The sequence below is a fragment of the Pangasianodon hypophthalmus genome, chromosome 23 (genome assembly GCF_027358585.1).
Source record: "Pangasianodon hypophthalmus isolate fPanHyp1 chromosome 23, fPanHyp1.pri, whole genome shotgun sequence".
Taxonomy (NCBI): Eukaryota; Metazoa; Chordata; class Actinopteri; order Siluriformes; family Pangasiidae; genus Pangasianodon; species Pangasianodon hypophthalmus.
Window position 1 is genome coordinate 19,363,167 of NC_069732.1, and position 19,552 is coordinate 19,382,718.

Sequence of the window (19,552 nt, forward strand, 5' to 3'; positions counted from 1 at the left end):
AAATATTGCTAATGAAAAGCTTATCAGTGCAAGATTGAGAGGCAAGAGGTATACACTGCATGGAGAAATTAGAGGGTTCTAAACAAAATGGCGGAAAGAAAGAGAAATCTGCTTTTGTGTACCTCATTCCCATCCAAATCAGGGAAAGCACTAGGCCAGGATGCAAGCCTAGTATTAAGAAGAGGTCTGGAAGATTCACTAGCCTGCAACTGATCGGTGACCTAAAAGTATGTTCATGTAGGACTGATGTAGGCAGAGTAATGTTTGTCAGATAGAGTTTGTACAAATTTTAACATCGTTTTAGCAAATTAATTTTAGGCGTGAGGGCCTGTTTACTGCTAATTTTAACAGAAGTGTCCGCTTATCAATGGACCATTTTAAATCGAGAAGAGAAATGGCCCGTGTAAGGTCTGATATAAACTAATAGGCTTGTGTTTTTTTGTTTTCTGTTTCTTAACCAAAATAGCAGTCCTATATAAGAGAGCCTTTATTGTATTTATTTTTTATATTTTCTATTTTAATAAAATAATATGAGCATGGGCAGAAACCTTTAACATCACTGCATACACTCCGAAGGGCTCCTCTCGCTTCTCTGCTGAGATGTGCTCCGTGATCCTGTTTGCAGTGAAAGTCCATTTGCTTCATCTCTCCGACGCGGAAGGCAAACGCATTTACTGGCTTTGTGGATGAACCTCGTGCTTCAAACGTCTGACGCACAAAGGTGAATGAATGAACAAATCACAGTCCATAATAAAGCATAGCAATTTGGTGATTTTCTGTTTATGTTGTTCTTTAGTGCTAGACCTATCTGCACATTTTAATTAGGATATTTATCAGTAGACAATCGTTTATTACATGTTTGTGGAATTTTCTTCATTAACCTTATTTTTGGTGCGCGATCATGTTGGCCGATCAAAACACAAATGTGCATTTATTTTGTGCTTTATTTTTTCTAAGTAATAAGAATTCACAAATATCATAAATATAAATAAATTAAAATCTTCTCTGCAAAGATAATCAGCTTTGCAAGTCACGTGGTAACGCGGTACAATAACGCGGGTGTTTCCAAAGTATTTGAGGCTGTGAGCCAATCCTCGATAACGTTCATTTCACTGATCCCTATCTCCTGGAAATGTCTGTTTTGTGTGTGTGTGTGTTTGTGTGTGTATAGTAGACCATTCAGATTACTTGTCTGGACAAAACCGCAGTGTAAACAATTCACACATACACAACTTATCACTCTTCACAGAGTAGCTGTAAAAATAAATGTACTGTCTCACTCTCTTCGAACGCGCATATTATACCAAACGTCTTTGGCACACGTTTGAAAATGAACCCGTTGAACTATTAGCTATAATGCGGTGTGAGTGCTGCATGCATGTCGCCTCCAATACAACTGGCCCTGTAAACAACTTCTCACAAAAAAGCTGTGACTAGCAGGCCTTTGTTTGTGGTTACCTGATCCGTGTCCCCTGCCTGATACCAACCCAACCACTTTAAATACAAAATTGGATATAATATTCCATATTAAGTAATGGCTAGATAAAAATACTCTTAATCAGTTATTCTTAAATATATTTTTCAAGGAAGCAAAACGGAGGAAGTTTAGACCACCATACTCAATACTAATCATAATAACAGACATTTTAACACTTTGTTTTTTTAATGTTGTGATAAAAGTTCGTATTGCAGGGTTTACATTTGTTTGTTATAACCGTGGGCACGCAAGTTTCTCAACATGTGACGTTTTTGCGCATGCGCGGCGGATTGACTCGAGCCGTACCCGTAACTTGTTCCCTACAAACTCAGATCGGACAGCATCTCCACTACCTGATCTGCGTCCCCTGTCCAATTTGCACCGCGCATTGGTGGCAGGGGACACGGATCAATAGTACCACGTTAGCATGTGACATGAAAGCCCGACTGAGCTTGCAGTGAAGAGATGTTAGGCTCGCGAGACCATCAGAAATTCTGACTGAAAAAAATTGTGAATTCTGGTACAATCGCTCGTTTGGTGGAAAAACTTCGGTCTCACCATCAGACACTCGGAGTTTCTTGGTCTCGCGAGCGGAGCTGTGACGACTATGGAAAGCCAAAAGTGTCACATAGATTACCGGTAGGATACAGAACAATTAGCAACTATGAATTAAAAAAAAAAGTAAGGGTAAAAAAAAAGAAAAGAAAGAAAAATTAGCATCACAGGCACCTCACTCACTTACTTTCAGTAACTACTTTATCCTATTCAAGGTTGCAGTGGATCTGGAACCTATCCCTGGAACACTGTGCGTGAGGGGAAAATACACTGTGGATGGGACCCCAGTCTGTTGCAGATTACAGGCAACTAAAATGATTTATTAATGGGCATAAATGCAAAGTTTAAGGTGGATTTTCTCCAAAGTTGACAGTAAAATGGGACCAAATTTTGTAGGTTCACACTCTGGGATCTCCTCTATTATACTCTACTAATTGAATTTATAAACTATGGAAAATTTCATAACTACAGCCGCCTGAATATCAATTTATTTATGGTTGTAATAGAGCTATAAAAGGAAAGTTGAACACTGCTGGTATGGCAGCACCAAAAATCACCCAAACATTGCTGACATAATGGTCTGAATAAAGTTTGGGAAGAGGACTGGATCTGCTCTACCATGCTGTTCTAAATACAACTATAAACTATAGAACACTGTACAGTCAAGCCTGTAACTATATGGTGTAATGCCAGGTTATACCATGTAATTTTGAAATAGTTGAGTGTTATAATAGTTTATTATTTGACCTAGTGGAACAAAAATAAATAAATAAATAAATAGTTTTAAAAGGTGTGTGTGTATGCTTAAATGTTGTATACCACATTATTTGTCAAAATAATGTTCAGCCTCAACCTTCAACCTATTGTCACTGTAATATCTCTTTTAGATAATATTAGATAATGTATACAATATGCATCGTATAATTTCAATTAATGCATATTTTAGAGTTACATTAATAAAGTATTCAATTAGAATGTATATACAGTCAGGTCCATAAATATTTTGACATTGGCAAAATTATTGTTATTTTAGCTGCCTACCACAGAATATTGGAGTTAAAATTAAATAATGAATATCTGTGGTATACAGCTTAAATAACAGTAACATTTTCAATGTACAAATATTTATGGACCTGACTGTATATTTCTTAATTTCATTTTAAAAAAGACGTCTTTTTAATCTGTGTGACCCTTTTGGGTTTCGATAGTCGCAGCTCCGCCTCGCGAGCGTCTGATAGCGAGACCAAGAAACTCCAAGTGTACGAAGTCGAGACCGCGGTTTTCTTACGTCAGTATCTTTATACATAAGATATTAAATTATTAAATAATAAAAACATGATGCCTATTAAATAATAAAGCACAAAATAAACACACGTTTATATCGGAAGCTGAGTTTAATTTAGCAGGATTCTGCTATAAACACAGTCACTGTCCCCAAAACTCAGAGAAGTGTGCTGATCAGCCAACATGGTAACGCATCAAAATAATATTCATAAAGAAACTTCCACAGACAAGTAATAAATAGCTGTCTACTGATAAATATCATAATTAGAACAGGTTGTTACAAGCCTATGCAGATCGGTCTAGCACTAAAGAGCAACACAAATAGAAAATCCCCAAAGTGTTGTAAATGCGTTTGCCTTCTGCGTCGAAGAGCTGAAGCAGATGAGCTTGCAGTGAAAGCAGTAGGATGAGCACATCAAAATAGTGCAGCCGAAGTCGCCCTTCTGCGCGTGTGCAGTGATGCTAAAGGTTTCTGGCCAGGCTGCAGTATCTGCAGTATCAGGCTGACGCGGGAGTGCGAACTGGTTGCTGCTCGGGTTGTAATTTCTGTAGTCAAATACAGTCTATCAGCGTCTGTTTATGTTGTTTACATCGCTGATCCGTCTATTTGATTTACCTGTGAATAGTTTGTTTGACTATGGCCTCGTGCGGCTTTGCGCCAGACTCGAGTCTACAAACAACTACTTACAACTCGTTCGTTAAATCTTTGATAAAGAAGGCTTTTGGTAAACACAGGCAACATCCTTACTGTTTGTTATTTTTAAAGATTTATCGTTATCTGGAATCGCACTCTTAGACAACTGAAGATTGAAAAAGTCCAGACAACCTTTGCGATTTTTCTGAACATGTGAGCTTAGTCCGAATGTGACTAAAACTGGCCTAATCATTATTTTTATTAATTACTTCTTTAATGTGGAGTTCGAAAAGATTATTAATATAGATGAGCAAAAGGAGTTTAAAATAATAATAATATTAATAATAATAATAATAATAATAATAATAATAATAATAATAATAATAATAATAAAAACCTTCGTTCAGGCAGATCAGTGAGGATTTTTATAAACCCATCCCTGGCCATTCTCCTCTGACTTCTCTCTAATAAGGCATTTCTGCATGTAGAACTGCTGCTCACTGGATGTTTTGTTGTTGTTGTTTGTTACACCATTCTGTGTAAGCTCTAAAGGTTGTTTTGCGTGACAATGCCAGAAGGTCAGCAGTTTCTGAAATACTGACACCAACAACCATGGCACATTTTCCCTTGACCTGTGTCGGCATGTGGTTTGATGCGTTGTGCTGCAGGCTGATTGGGTAATGGCATGGATGAGCAGGGGTACAGGTGTTCCCAGTAAAGTGGTAATATTCGGGAGGGGGAATTTTACTACATCCTTTCTACATGCATGTACCTACAATAGGCTAAGGCAAGCTTAAATACGTTGCGTTCATGTTAAAATTGAAATCCTAAGAGTGTTCATAAAAAAGTAATAATTAATCATTTTCTGCTGTTCGATTAGATAGGATAATTTAAAGTCTACATACGTAAACCTAGGTCATACTTAATAAACAATTATTGATATGGTCCCTAAGATAAATAAAAGAGCCCCAATATCAATATAGACACAATTTTTATTCTGTATTTTTTATTGTAAATACATTTCAAATAAACAAGGTTTTAAAGTGCATGTTTGGGTGACGATTTAATGTCTGTGCTGTAAGCGTGCTTTCCAAGCGTATCTATTGCCCTGTGGAACTACCAGGAGAAGGAGGAGAAGGGTAAGAGAGTCTGGACTTCACACCAATCCATCGAGCTTTCTGTGCCAATCAGGTGTGTTCTTGATCGAAATGGAGTTTTTTTAAAAAAAAAAATCAACCTTTGAACTGCAGTGAAGATACAGCTATCTTCCTGTGCGCATGTCGTGGTCAGGTTCATTAAACCAGAAAGTTTCGAGGGTGAAGAGCGGATCTGGTAGAGCAATCGTGACTAGGAATAAGAATTGTTTCTGATGTTCACCGACATAAAGAAACAACTGTTTTATACAATATTTGCGCTTGGTAAGCACAAAACCCTCAGAAATAAAAAAAAAAAAAAAAAAAAAAAAAAAAAAGATTTTTGGTAAAGATTAATAAAATTAAGATGAAATGGGTAAAGGGGATCTGTTGAAGTCATCAAGAATAAAGCAATTTCATTACCCGACTACGATCTCTGTCTGCGCCGTCTGCCACTCTGTAATGGACTCTGTAGTAAAATATCAGCACATCCTAACATTTGTTTGGAAGGATTTCGATTAATTGTGAATAGGAAATGACTTACATTGACTAGAAATCAATGTAATATAAGGGTTATTTCAACACTGTGACTTACAATATTGCATACTGTAAGTGTAAATATAAAAATGTGGCGTGTACATTTTGTACATTTAGACCAATATCCACAAATAGTTCTCTTGATTTTCATGCACACAATTGCTGACATTGAAATGTAATTTGACTTTGCAGTTGCAAACCATCATACTAGACAACTATTTTTGTAGTATATGTATTATCCTCAAAAGAGGCCTACAACATTTGGTGGATCATTTAAATTTTTATTTAGAGTAATTATTTCCCATATATATTTGGGTTTAATTTCTCAAGTATGAAGAGGTCTTTGTAAATGTATACTGTTTATTCTGGCGGATTTTTAGGCCCATAATTTCATCATCATTTCTTTGCTGACAAAACAGAAGTGTTACAGTGAGCAGTAGAAAAGGAACTGCGGTAAAATACCTCTTCAGTATTCCATCTTCAGTATTTATATTTATGCTTCATATACAACATAAATAACGTTCAGGATAAGTTTGAATCTTCAGATTCGTATATCACTGTCCTTTGTCTTTATTCTGGAATTGTATGCATAAATGCGAAAATAATATGGATTATATATGGTTGGAAATATTCCAGCTATTTGGTTAAAAATATAGACAATATTTTGTGCCCCTCGCCCTCTTACAGCAACTAAATAAGTGACTAAATAAATCTTATAGCTATGAAAGCTATAGCTTTCATACTTTGCTATAGCATTCATAGCTAAAACGTTAGGCTAAACAAACAAAATATCTCAGGAGTGCCTAGAGAATTAGAATCTTTAGAATCTGAGATGTTTTGAAGTTATATAATTATGATTTTATTCCAGGTGGTCGAAACCCCTTTGACTTATGTGATCTATCCACATCAAAAAGTAAGTAAGTAGAAATAAAATTTTTTAGTTGCTTCGCCTTCAGGCTGCTGCTGTTTGGCCCTCCAGCAAGGCCCTTAACCCTCTCTGCTCCAGGGGGGCTGTATCATGGCTGACCCTGCGCTCTGACTCCAACTTCCTAACAAGCTGGGACATGCGAAGAAAAAAATTTTGTTGAACCTTTATATTTATGTGACAAATAAAGGCTTTCTTCTTTATTCGGTGGAAAGCCTATATCAGGGTGTTTCATTTAGCCAGTTAATATTCAGACTTATCCTTTATCTAAACTTTATCTTATACTCACGATACTAATAACAATTTTGATCAGTAGGTCTAATGTGCACTTTCTAAAACAACCTAGGTTATTATTATACATTTCAAAACACACCCTATAAGATTATTTGACTACTGCTGCAACAGCGGCTTTCAAAAGCCCTTTTTACAAGATTTAAGCAGTTCAACCTACACTGCATAGTCTATATTTACTGTGGCGTGGGATAGTAAAGTAAACTCATATCCATTCCTGGGGCGCCGATTGGAACATTACGGCGGCGACCATTTGCTCTCAGTGAAAATGCCAGAGGTATTTTCAAAGTTAAAGTCAAAGTTAAGTTCAAAGTTAAAGGACGTCTCAATGCGGAGATTTATTACTGGTATATACACAAGGGGGAGTGGTCTGCTATGTGAAGCTTTCTATGTAGCTTAACCACGATTATTAGATAGTTATCCTAATTCAAGGACACGTGTGTGTGTGTGTGTGTGTGTGTGTGTGTGTGTGTGTGTGTGTGTGTGTGTGTGTGTGTGTGTGTGTGTGTGTGTGTGTGTGTGTGTGTGTGTGTGTGTGTGTGTGTGTGTGTGTGTGTGTGTGTGTCATTCTTAGTTTGAACAGGCGAGGGCGCACAAGGACAGCTTTGACTACAGAAAAATCATAGTCACCATGGCCACACACCACGTGCCTGGCGTAAATTACTTCTTTGTGCGTTTTTTTTTTTTTTAAAAAGGCGAAATCGGTTGTGTCATTATTTATTATTAATAATGTCTTAATTATGTCTTTAGCACTGGAAAGTAGAAATCTACCATTACGAAGGTGTTCGACTCGAACAAGAAAAGAGGTAGTTTAGGTACTGCCTAAAGCTTCTTCTAAGGAAAGTGAAGTATGTTAGGATACAGAGAGGGGTGGGTATCACTGAAATAAAGAGGCTAAAATTTAACTCAGTACACAGTTATTAGCTGCTGTAGTGATGATCATCAGTTCTGTAGCAGGCGACACCAGGCTTCCTTAAGAGCAGATCAAAGCAGTCAGAGAAGCCTCGAGAGAGGGATCCTCCCTGAAAGCAAGCAGCGGCTTTGGCTTTGCCTTTGCTGTTGCGATAACCTTCCCGAAGTAACACGTCTCATTAAATTCTAGGAAACTAAGCCGGGAGAATGGACGCAGTTGTTTCCAAACATGCGCATCGTTTTCATCACTTGTTAGGAAAACTCAGCAGTTTACATAGGAGCTAGCTAGTGCCGGGCAATTAATGCAGGACCCATATGCATCATAGTGTGCCACATATGTCAGCAGGACATTATATATATATATATATATATATATATATATATATATATATATATATATATATATATATATAAAATATAAGCTATATAATTACACCTAAGGTCTTTTTTAAGGGAAAGAGTGGCATTTCTGACTGCGCAATTCAAAACGTATTTATTCTAAGACTCTATCCCATAACTTCCATTACTTGTTATGCAACTTTGCACAGACATATCCAATTAAACGTGAACAAGTCTGTTATTCTGACTACTACACCTTCAGGGGAACACATGTATTCCTGGACTGACATTCGTGACTGTATTTATCTTCAGGCAACTGGAGACATCCCATCACGTTTTTAAAAGATCTTACTTATTGCACATCTTGCCATGATTACGTATGAACAGTATACAGTATACAACATGATTACAGTTATACAGAAATACAGTTATCCCAGTCGACCAAAAAAGGTGTTGCCTTCTCATCATTTGAACACTTTGATTTATTTGTATTTGCATTGCAATTTTTAAAACAGAAACACATTAGAATTACAAACAATGAGTGAATTAATATTTTAATGAATACTGGACTGCTAAGACTAAATGCTACTAGTACACCAACGGATTCTAGGTTTGATTTAAAATTTTTACGTTTAAAGGTCTAATTAATGGTGGAAGTTTACTGAGACAAACTGTTTCGAAACGCAGATTTAAAATAGGTGCTCCATTCACTGTTCTCTCCAATGCCACGCCCACAAACGCGTGCCAGAACCACAGCGGCTAGCTAGCGCAAGAGGCACGGTTTTCTGAATTGCGAGGCAACGTGATTGACAGGCATGTTAAGATGCAACCTTGTCCTGGTTGGTTGGTGGCCAACATCATTTGTTTTGTTTCGGTTACAAATCCAGAGGTAACCACAGAGAGAGGAAATTCGACAGTTAATGTTGCATTGTTCTAATTTAAAAACCTCTACCATATTTCTAGCCGTCTTTTTAACAAATTCCAAAAACGAGAAGATTGCTCTAAAATCTTACTTGCCCATAACATCTAATACTCTCCGTATACGAGCACATAACCTAACAGCCTTGTATATTCCTAAACTTGGGATTTTCCAAAAGAAATACATTACTGAAAACTTACAAAACACTAATTTTATTGCTTATCGCTCCTGGATGCCGGGATGTCTTTTCTTATTAAGTGTACTATGCTGTTATAGCATGCGCTACTGCATTACCTAGTGTGGTAATGTTTTTAAACTTTTGATCCCCCTCCCTGCCACCTTTTTATCTGAGCTGCTCACCCTGGTCTGTTTATTCAAGTCAGTTCAACGCGTGACGTCACCCAGCTTTCTGTTATGACGCTTTGCCCTATTAAGAATGACATTTCCACAGGAGAGGGAGGGCAACGGTGATCCGGCCCAGAGCTCGCGCCAGACTCTACACAGCTCGTGTGATCGCTTGTCTCACTGCTTTTCGTCTGTTTCCCTCCTGTATACGGCTGCTGTGTGCTTCACGCGACGAAGTATTTCGTTTGCATTGAGAGCATAGGTTATGGAAAGTAGAACGGACGGTTTGATGAGGACCGAGGGTGGTCACACTGGCACACTGGGCTCTAATTTCTCCGAAGCTCCTGGCGACCAACAAGACAAGGCGGCTAGCCGAAACTGCACTATCCCGGACTGTTTTCCGTATTCACGAGACCGAGTACACGAGACGAGGGAGGAAGCGCAGAGCGGCACTTTTAAGGAAATGAGACACACAGGTAAGCCGTATGCGCAGGAGCAAGAGCGCTCAGAGCTCCCTAAGAAAGAAGCAAGCAGCTCCGACGCAGAATCAGACTTCTATGACGGGACTGATGCGAGTTGCACCCCTGAACGTATGGATTACCACGCTGCCCAAGGTAAAGAATAATTTTTTATGTTGCTTTGCTTGAACTGTACGTGATGTACATGCTACATTGCTTATCGCGGCAAGTTTAGATTGAAGGAGCGTGTTTAATGTGCCTACTGCGTGCTTTAGGTGTTGACACATAGCGTATTCGATCGCTGCGTCCGGAATTCATTAATTGGTGTCAGTTACCAAACTATATACATATATGCATACCTACAGACATATAGGCCTACATACAGACACACACACTCACCTGCCACTGTATTAGAAAAACCATACTAATACTGGGCTAATACTAATACCCAGAGCAGCAGCAGTTCTTCGCGGCACTGATTTCACAAAGCGCTGGAAACATTCCTTACATAACTGCTACTAATTTGTCAGCTGCACATTTCGTGCTGCGATTCTCCCGTTCTACCACATCCCAAAGGTGCTCTATCGGATTCAGATCTGGTGACTGAGAAGACCACTGAAGTACACATCATGTTCATGGAACCGGTTTGAGACGATTTGTGCTTTGTGACATGAACATTATCATTGCTGATAGCAGCCATTATAAGAAGGGGTTTTGTGATCAGCAACAATTCTCAGATAGACGGTGACATTCATACCCTCATCAATTTATCACCACCAGCAGTTTGAACTGCTGACACATGGCAGGTTGGGTCCATGGATTCATGCTGTTAAGGGCAAATCATGACCGCAGCATAAATCGGGAATCATCAGACCAGGTGATGCTTTTCCAATTTTCTAATGTCCAGTTTAAGTGAGCTGACAGGATTAAACCCGATGTGGTCAGATGAGTTTATACATTGCGCTGCTGCCACATGATTGGCTGATTGGATAACTGTTTGAATGAGCAGGTGTACAGGTGTTCCTAATAAAGTGGCCAGTGATTATATGTCAGTGGTTATAAATTATTTTGCTCTTAAGACAGAGCGGCACAGACTGTTGTGTGTTAACTGGGAAGACCTGGCACTTTCATGATGGGCAACGTATTCACAACTCAGTCATCACTGCAGTAGTTTATTAAACAAAAGTAAACTAAATTAAAAAATAACCTAAACTAAAATAAATTAAATTAAATAAATAAACCAATTAAATAAATAAACCAATTTCAAATAATTCAAGAATTGTCAACAAATATCTATTAATTATACTGGTGTGATATATTTTAAAGATTTTTTTTTTTTCATTTATTCCAGCTGTACCATATAAAAAAACAGATTAAGTCTTCTGAGTTTGTTTTGTGCAGCCGATGATGATGATGATGATGATGATGATGATTATTATTATTATTATTATTATTATTATTATTATAATGCTGCACATAACACAAAACAAACAGAAAAAAATTGTATTATACTGTTATTTTAATCCTGTTATGTTTCTAATTTTAATGACTGTTATGCTAACAATGCAACTGATATGGATTCATCTGAAAAAAGAAATGTATTACGTGGCACTTCTTATTTTTTTCTGTTAATAAACGAGTTAATAATATTATTATTAATAATTAATATAAAAGTAATATGATTGTAATATTATATCTATAATAATATTACAGTCCAGCTGTCAGATTATCAGAAAGCCTAAAAATCACTTCGCTGAATCCTACAGGACAGGAGTCCCCGAGTCCCAGAACAGAGAGCGCAGTGGATGGTGGGAAGATGAACACATGCCCCGGGGGCCTTTCATACGGGTCGGATCAGATGCGACGCTACCGCACAGCTTTCACGAGGGAGCAGATAGCTCGACTTGAGAAGGAGTTTTACAGGGAGAATTACGTGTCCCGTCCACGCAGATGTGAACTGGCGGCCGCCCTAAATCTGCCAGAAACGACCATCAAGGTAGAAATGATAGGAGGCCCTCATATGAAAAATAACAACAATGCTACTATTAAGTAACATTCGTGGTAAATAATAATGAAATATCAAGCAGAAATAATTATTGAACTGAAGTTAATTCACTTGCCTTAATGATAAATGTATGGTGTTTAATTATTTGTTTAAACTGTCTAATAATTATATAGATATATCGTTTTCCTGTCATATCATTACTTGCCAAAGCATCCTTCACACGTATCATCCCGACTCAATTACACAGCCTTTTTTCCAGAATTTAAAAATACATACTCATCGAGTAATAGACATGGATGTGCTTTTAATTTCAGGTCTGGTTCCAGAACCGGCGTATGAAGGACAAGAGACAGCGGCTGGCGATGACTTGGCCTCACCCAGCCGACCCCGCCTTTTACAGCTACATGGTGAGCCACGCGGGCAACCTGCCGTATTCGTTTTCGTCCCATCTCCCCGTGGCCTATTACTCCCCTCTGAGTGGCATGGCCGGGGGTTCTGCCACCGCAGCTGGAGCGCCTGCGTTTGCTAACCCTTTGCGCTCACTGGACACTTTCAGGCTCATTTCTCATCCATATCAGCGTCCCGAGCTGCTTTGCGCGTTCCGACACCCATCGCTGTACACAAGCGCAGGTCACGTCATTGGTCCCGGCGGGAGCGCGTGCTCGTGTCTCGTTTGTCAATCAAACGGGACTGCGCAGAGGTCGCCGACAAACGCAGACGTCACGTGCTCGCCCACTAGCAGAGATGATACTTTCCTTATGTTCTCGCCAGCCTTTCTCAACAAGTCGCCGTCTGTTTCTGTTGATCAGAGGGAGCAAGTACCGCTGACCAGATAAGACACATGAACAGTCACGGACCTTTCTGTCAGTTTACCACAAATGAACTATAACGCATGAACGACCAACCTCCAACCTCCCGCTATGCAAAACTGTGTAAATAATTACATTTTCCAGTCATGAAGCTAGCCTTTGCGTAATGGAGGACACGCTTAATACAGTAGGATATGTTTAGAGAAAGCATCATGCAGTTGCACTTATTCAAATTAAATTAAATAAAAAAGTTAAATAACATGGTCCCCAAAACTGGAAAGATTGAAGGACAAGTTATTATAATTTATACATTTCTTTCATTACATAATTAAATCAACCCACATGCGGTATTAATTGTTTTTCTTTCTTTCTTTCTTTCTTTCTTTCTTTCTTTCTTTCCTTTTTTTTTTTTTTTAAATTAAGGTGGGTTTGTCAGCCCGTAAGGCCCCGCTGGCGGGCGGAAATGTGCAGCAGACGCTAAGTAAGGAGGGATATATTCGGGTGGATATATATATATATATATACATATATATATATATATATTAACGTTGATTAAAATGTGCAGCTGACGCGCGGATTCCTGTCTGCGAAAGCAATAACAAGGCGCCTGAGATGCTGGGTGATGCTAGACTAGAAGTGTTAGAGATTGAACCAAAAGAACATATTGGACCAAGGCCGAAATGCCTGTCGCCTTCAGCTGAATACGTCCACCTCATGTTTCTTATTTCTTCGTTTCCTCGTTCTGTGTCATCTCTCATTCATTTCAAATAGCATTATTAAACAGATCTAGGCCATATCTATTGAACTAATTCTGGAATATCTATTTGCCTCTTATATATAAATAAAACAGCATAAAGGATATCAAGGATATAACAGAATATCTATATCTATGCTCTTATGGAATTATGGAATTATGAGCAAAAAGAGAAGAATGAACAATTGGCTATATGGGCATGTGGAATTTGGAATTCAGCTTCTGGAAATATCTTGGTTGGCATGTATGAAATTCATAATAAAACTGTGTTTTAAACGAAAATTGCTGAATATATTCAAATTATTCCAAAGTTAGGCTGTTAAAAACCTGAGGATAACTGAAGTTGCGTTCAACCTTTTATTTACCTTTGAACCAAATCTGTTCGATATATATTTATATAGTCTATATATTTATAGACTATTACATATATAAACAATTTGAGCATTTTAAAACATCAATAAAAATCAATAGAACACTATTTAATAACTTATGATTGATGTGTAGGCTTTTTTGGCGTATACTGAATAGATCGTTTTTTTATTGCTGAAAGGAGAAAATTATATTTAATTATATTTAAATACATTAAACCAGTGCCATATTAGAGGCCCAAAGTGTAATGTTCTCATATATATCTTTTTATCTGTAATTTGTGATGCCTCTGTGTTAACCTTATCCCGAAGAGGCCGTTTTCATCTCAGACAAACAGCTGATAAGACCAAACGGGCGTGGCCGAAATTCTCTTTTCAGTTTCAGGAAGATATTGTTTTTGACGGTTATGTAGTCCCGAGTCATATGTGCACTCGCGCGCTGGCAACAGAAAGAGCGGAATGAGCTGTCTGACTCCGAGACGAGATTCATCCGTCACACCACCCAGGGTAAGTTAATTGCCCGGATTCGCGCTGTATTTGGGCCAACTACTTAGGGATCAACTATGATATGTTGTATATATGTAAATGTTTATAAACATAATATATCTGTTTTGTCTACAGTTTGAACACCGGAACACGCGTGTGTAAAATCGGGGAAAGGGCGTCCTTTGGCTTTTACGCATGCGTGTCAAAAAAGTAGGTTTTGACCCGTGCGTAGATGTGTCCCAGTGCACCCTGTGCCAAAAAGGGACTGCGCTAAGTGCAGGATTGATTGCATTACTAAGCGCACATCGTGTAGCTGTGACCGAGTGTATTAAAAACAATCTGTTTGAAATAATTGTACTAAAAACGGAATCAGCGTTTATCCGGAACACGGGATTGGCAAGGAAGCTAAATACTCCTTCATCTTCGGTCAAATAAAAATGACAAGAAATTATAAAACTAGGAAAGAGAACTGACCCTACAGCAGTCTTCAGAAACGTCTCACTGGAAGCCTAAAATATTTATAGACTTTAGTATATGGCTAATGCCTAAGGAAACACGGAGATGTAGAATTGCAAGCCTACCATAGATCCAGTGACCTGAACTGAACTCCTGCAAAACTATATTTGGAAAAACCAAACATCAGAACAAGACCACATAGTAACTGGACACAAAACACTACCGAAGACCAAAGCCGATTGCTATCCATAACAGGAGCCAGGTGAGCATTTTCCATTAGCCTAACCCGTGCATTAACCTACACAGAGAGAAAACCGAGAGAAAAGGAGCGGGAGGCGCTGCTCCCGACCTGTCCTTTCAGGCCCTTACGCCTATCCAGTTTAAAAGCCCGTTTACGTTTCTAATTTATGGTGAGGCTCGCGAGGCGTGAATTCAGCGCTGGGCTCTCTAAAGATGACGAATGGGAAATTAATGCACAAGCGCGCGAGGCAGTCAGAGCATTCGTATGGGCAGAGCGTCTTTCAATAGCGCTCAGAAAACAGAGGTCATCTTAAATCAGTCGCTCGGCGTGCGCAAAGCCATTCCTCTATAGCGCCTGTCAACATTACTTACGGTGCAATGGACACAACAACGTGGTCCAAGCAAGAAAAAACAAAGCACCGACAGGTGCCACATGATAAAACATCCCGAGTAATTTCTTCAAGAGAGAACGAGGAAGTTACAGATCAGTTTAAAAACTTAGACCGGGCTGACATGGTGACCCAGACTACTAACATTTTCTTCCCTTTGGCTAGGTTAAATGACCGTCTTTATTCCAGTGTGGCTTCTCACGCCTCTGTTTCACTATGGGCCCAGGGGTGCGTCAATTTTAATGAATAAACGTTTCATACGAGCTTGTTTTTCCATGTGTTTCCCACAGAGCTAACATACAGAGAGAGTGCACTTGCACAGTTCCCTCATGGCCATACCAATATGGCGTCCAAAACTGGAAACAATAATCTATGCCAGTATGCGTACAACAGCTGGCAGTGTACACACTACATAAATATTATATACGCATATACTTGGGGTGCTGTGTGACTATATAGGTTATAGCAGCTTCAAACTAGCACTAGTAGTGGTAAGTAGCTACTGCTGAGAACTGGTTCACAAGCATTTGTGTACTGTGAGGTTCCCAGGCTTGTGCGGTCCGGTCCTCCAAAAATCTAATCACTTGGATAGAAAAAAATCTGACATAGGGTCTTTGAAAATGATCAGCTGAAACGTAATGAGCCCTGTGGCATCCTGAGGTGTCACTTTAGCCAGAAATAGACCTCCAAAGTCAGCTAAAATGCTCGATTTCCATGGCCTCTTTGTCGTGCACCATAGATCGCAGAGGCGCAGAGCTGCTGTCGTTCGAAAGCTACTGAAGAGCTCTTTCTAACATTTGTAGTGTGGCACATTTTGGTCGTTGCAGTCTGGGGCTATCAAGCTAGCAGTCACTTCTCAAGTGCAGACAATTCAGTTTTGGTAATGGCAGCAGGCTCTCCCTGCAAGAACATGATTATGTGACCAGTGTGCTCTCTCTCTCTCTCTCTCTCTCTCTCTCTTGTAGCACAAGTCAATAGTCAAGCAACAGATTATCTGTCTGAATATAAATTCTGTAGATGGATCAGTGAGGAAAACGCATAAACAGTAAAACATTTTTCATTAATGGCGAGTGAGAGAAACAAAATGTTATAACATTTTCTAAATGGCAAGTTATCATGTAGCTTTCATTGTCAAACAAAGATTTCAACAAAACAATGCAAACAAGGTGCTAATAGAAAAACAAAGTTTAAACAAGAAGACATGGGAAATATAAATATGAATATTAAACAATATGAACAATGTGTTTTGATTTTGATTCAAATTTTGATTAGCTGAAATTATTTTGATTTTGAAACTAATTAACAATGCTGTTTAAGTATGCACAGACTAATTTTTGCTACACATTTTGTTTGTGGTGTGGTGGTGTCAGGTTAGTCTTTCTACCACTGGATATTTTCCTGCTTTACTTTGTTATTGGCACTTTATAATAGAGTGTTTATTAACAACAGTATAAAAAAAATGACCAAGAATAACACAAAAACCAACCATTGCATCACACCTTCTCTTATCTCAGTTGTACTCTACTCTAGCCTGGGGTTGCCCAGTTCTTTCATTGTTCCACGTTCTTTCATGGCGACCCTGTTGCAATTACTAAAATAGGAGTCAACCAATAGCCTAGTAGCTGTGAACTGTAACCACCAACATGCATGGTTTACCCATTAAAAAAGAGCTCTTCAGTAGCTCCCAATCGATATCAGCCCTGTGTCTCTACAACTTACAGTGCCAGAGAAAGTGACCATGGAATTTGAGCATTTGGATCTCTATTTCTCTCTCTTCGATCAATTATTTTCAAAGTCCCCAGTTCACAGACTTTGTCTATTAGTTCAGTCAAATTTTTGGAGAACCGGACCACGGGGACCCGGGAGCCGGGAGTCTGGCTGCCATGGCCAACCTTCATGAGCTCTTCTGAGCTTGCCCTCTCACCTCACTCTCATTTTAAACAAATCCTCATGGACCAGTACTTAGTGGCAGCTACCACTACTAATTTGCTAATTTGAAGCTGTTATAATGTATATAGTCATATAGAGCCATAGAAATATGCATAGACAATGTTTATGACGTGTATACTGCCAGATGTCTATTCTACAAATACTGGCATAGGTTATTGTTTCCCATCTTGGACGACATGTTGGTAACTCCATGACAGAACAAATTGTATAGTAGACGAATGTGCCCTCTCTATATGTTAACTCTATGCTAAGAACACCCTTAACCATGATGAAATCATTGTAATACATGCCCTCGAGTGACTTATTGCTTTCATAAAATAGCTACAATAAAATCTAGTGTTCAAAAATACTTTTTAAAAAATACTTTTTTAAAAAATAATATTTGGAAGAAAGCAATGTATTTTGTTAGCAGTACGCTTTGGTTGTTAAGCCACATAACTAGTGAAGATTAGTGCGCTCTTTGAACAGAACTTGTGAATGGCTTAAGTGTTTATTGTTTTTAAGCCTGGTGCATTATGAGGCACAAACTGTAAAACATTGAATACTATTTTCTATCTGACTTTTTTTTTTAAAAAAGGACCTTGTGATACATTTAGACAGTGATTCAGTTTTTAAGTTTCAGTGTAAATTTAAAACATAAATCTAAATGTGAAATATACAGTTAAACGTAAATGTTAAATATAGATCTAAATGATAAAAATAAATGTAAATGTTAAATGTAGAAGTTTTTTTTTTTTTTTGTTCTTCCCCAGGCCTCTTGGAGTGTGTGTCACTGGGAAAACACAGCAGCAGTAGGGTTGCCAGTTTTAAACCATATTGTGCTAGTTTTTGAATATGGAGGATGTGAACAGCAAGTGTGCTGGTGGCATTTTTTGGAGATGGTCTAAAAACAGTCCACAAATAATCAGAATTAAAATCAAATTCATTTCTCCAAACATACGCTATGGCAAACAAAGGGAAAATATTAAATGCAGACATTGTAGGCCTATGTACAATGTTCAGGACCATTTCTGTTTCAAAGACAGAACGTTCCGGAACACTTGAAGATGTTTGACATTGTGATTCCTTCACTACAACTGGTAAATCCTGAAACGAGTCTCTGCTATGAAATTACAGAAGTACAGAAGTAAGTAAATGCAAAAGTAGGTAGTGTCTGTAGCACCAGCTAATAAGATAGCCAGCTTTGTTACCACTAATGCAGTCCTGCATTATGAGCCTCCTGAAGCCCAGAGATGCTTAGCACAGGCAATCTAGAATAGACAGCTTGCTATGCAAAATCTAAGTTTACATTGCGTTTATGTTTTTTTTTTGGTATATATTTATTTTTATTCATGTCCAAGGTTCTTGTTTTATTAATATAAAATTAAAATATGTAAATGTGTCATGGTCCAGATCCTGCTGTGTGCTTGTGTTTGGTGTCAGTTCGTTCTGTGTATAATGCAGGTTATCGGAAGGAGGTGTGGAGCTCTTCAGGAAGGCCATATGATGAAGAGTGATTTCTTCTGTTTCACTTATTTCAAGTGTCACTTTGTCTGTACTAAAATACAAAACCAAATTTTTTGTAATAAAGCTTATATTCAGTTAAAAAATCTCCTCTCTCACTGTCATTATGTCATTATATTAAAGAACTGTCAAAGTGTGAAATAATACCAATGCACCAAACATACTCTAACCATAAACAGTGTTGTACTGTTTGATAATGGATTCACCTGCCTGTTTCAAGTCAGCTTGAAAGCTCCACTCTTCTGGGAAGCTTTCCACTAGATGTTGGAGCGTGGCTGTGGGGATTTGTGTTCATTCAGCTACAAGAGCATTAGTGAGGTCAGGCACTGATGTTGGGATGTCGAGGAGGTCTGGGGTTCAGTCGGTGTTCCAGTTCATCCCAAAGGTGTTCAGTGGGGTTGAGGTCAGGGCTCTGTGCAGGACACTCGAGTTTTTCCACTCCAACCTTCACACACCATGTCTTCATGGAGCTCGCTTTGTGCACAGGGGCAAGATGGCGTCATGCGTGGTGCTGTTGTTGCCTATTCCAAGGGGTGCTGGTTCAAGCCTCAGCTCTGGTTTCTTTCCTAGAGTCTCTATATTCCTTATAGGCCTCTGTAGCTTTCCTAGAGCTTCCCCAGTTTTCTGGGGGCAGTCGTGGCCTAATGGTTAGAGTCTCGGACTTGTAACCAGAAGGTGAACCTGAAGGTCGTGGGTTAGAGTCTCAGGTCCGGCAGGGATGGTAGGTGGGGGGAGTGAATGACCAGCGCTCTCTTCCACCCTCAATACCACGACTGAGGTGAG

At 38.8% G+C, this 19,552-nt stretch overlaps 1 protein-coding gene across 1 annotated transcript; it reads left to right on the forward strand.

Annotated features, from left to right (window-relative positions):
* The first annotated feature begins 8,210 nt into the window (after positions 1 to 8,210).
* evx1 (even-skipped homeobox 1) lies at positions 8,211 to 18,802 on the forward strand. Its single transcript, XM_026929986.3, has 3 exons — positions 8,211 to 9,965; positions 11,576 to 11,805; positions 12,129 to 18,802. Exons 1-3 carry the CDS (start codon positions 9,617 to 9,619, stop codon positions 12,648 to 12,650), a joined length of 1,101 nt encoding a protein of 366 aa, XP_026785787.3. The 5' UTR covers positions 8,211 to 9,616; the 3' UTR covers positions 12,651 to 18,802.
* The last annotated feature ends 750 nt before the right edge of the window (positions 18,803 to 19,552 follow it).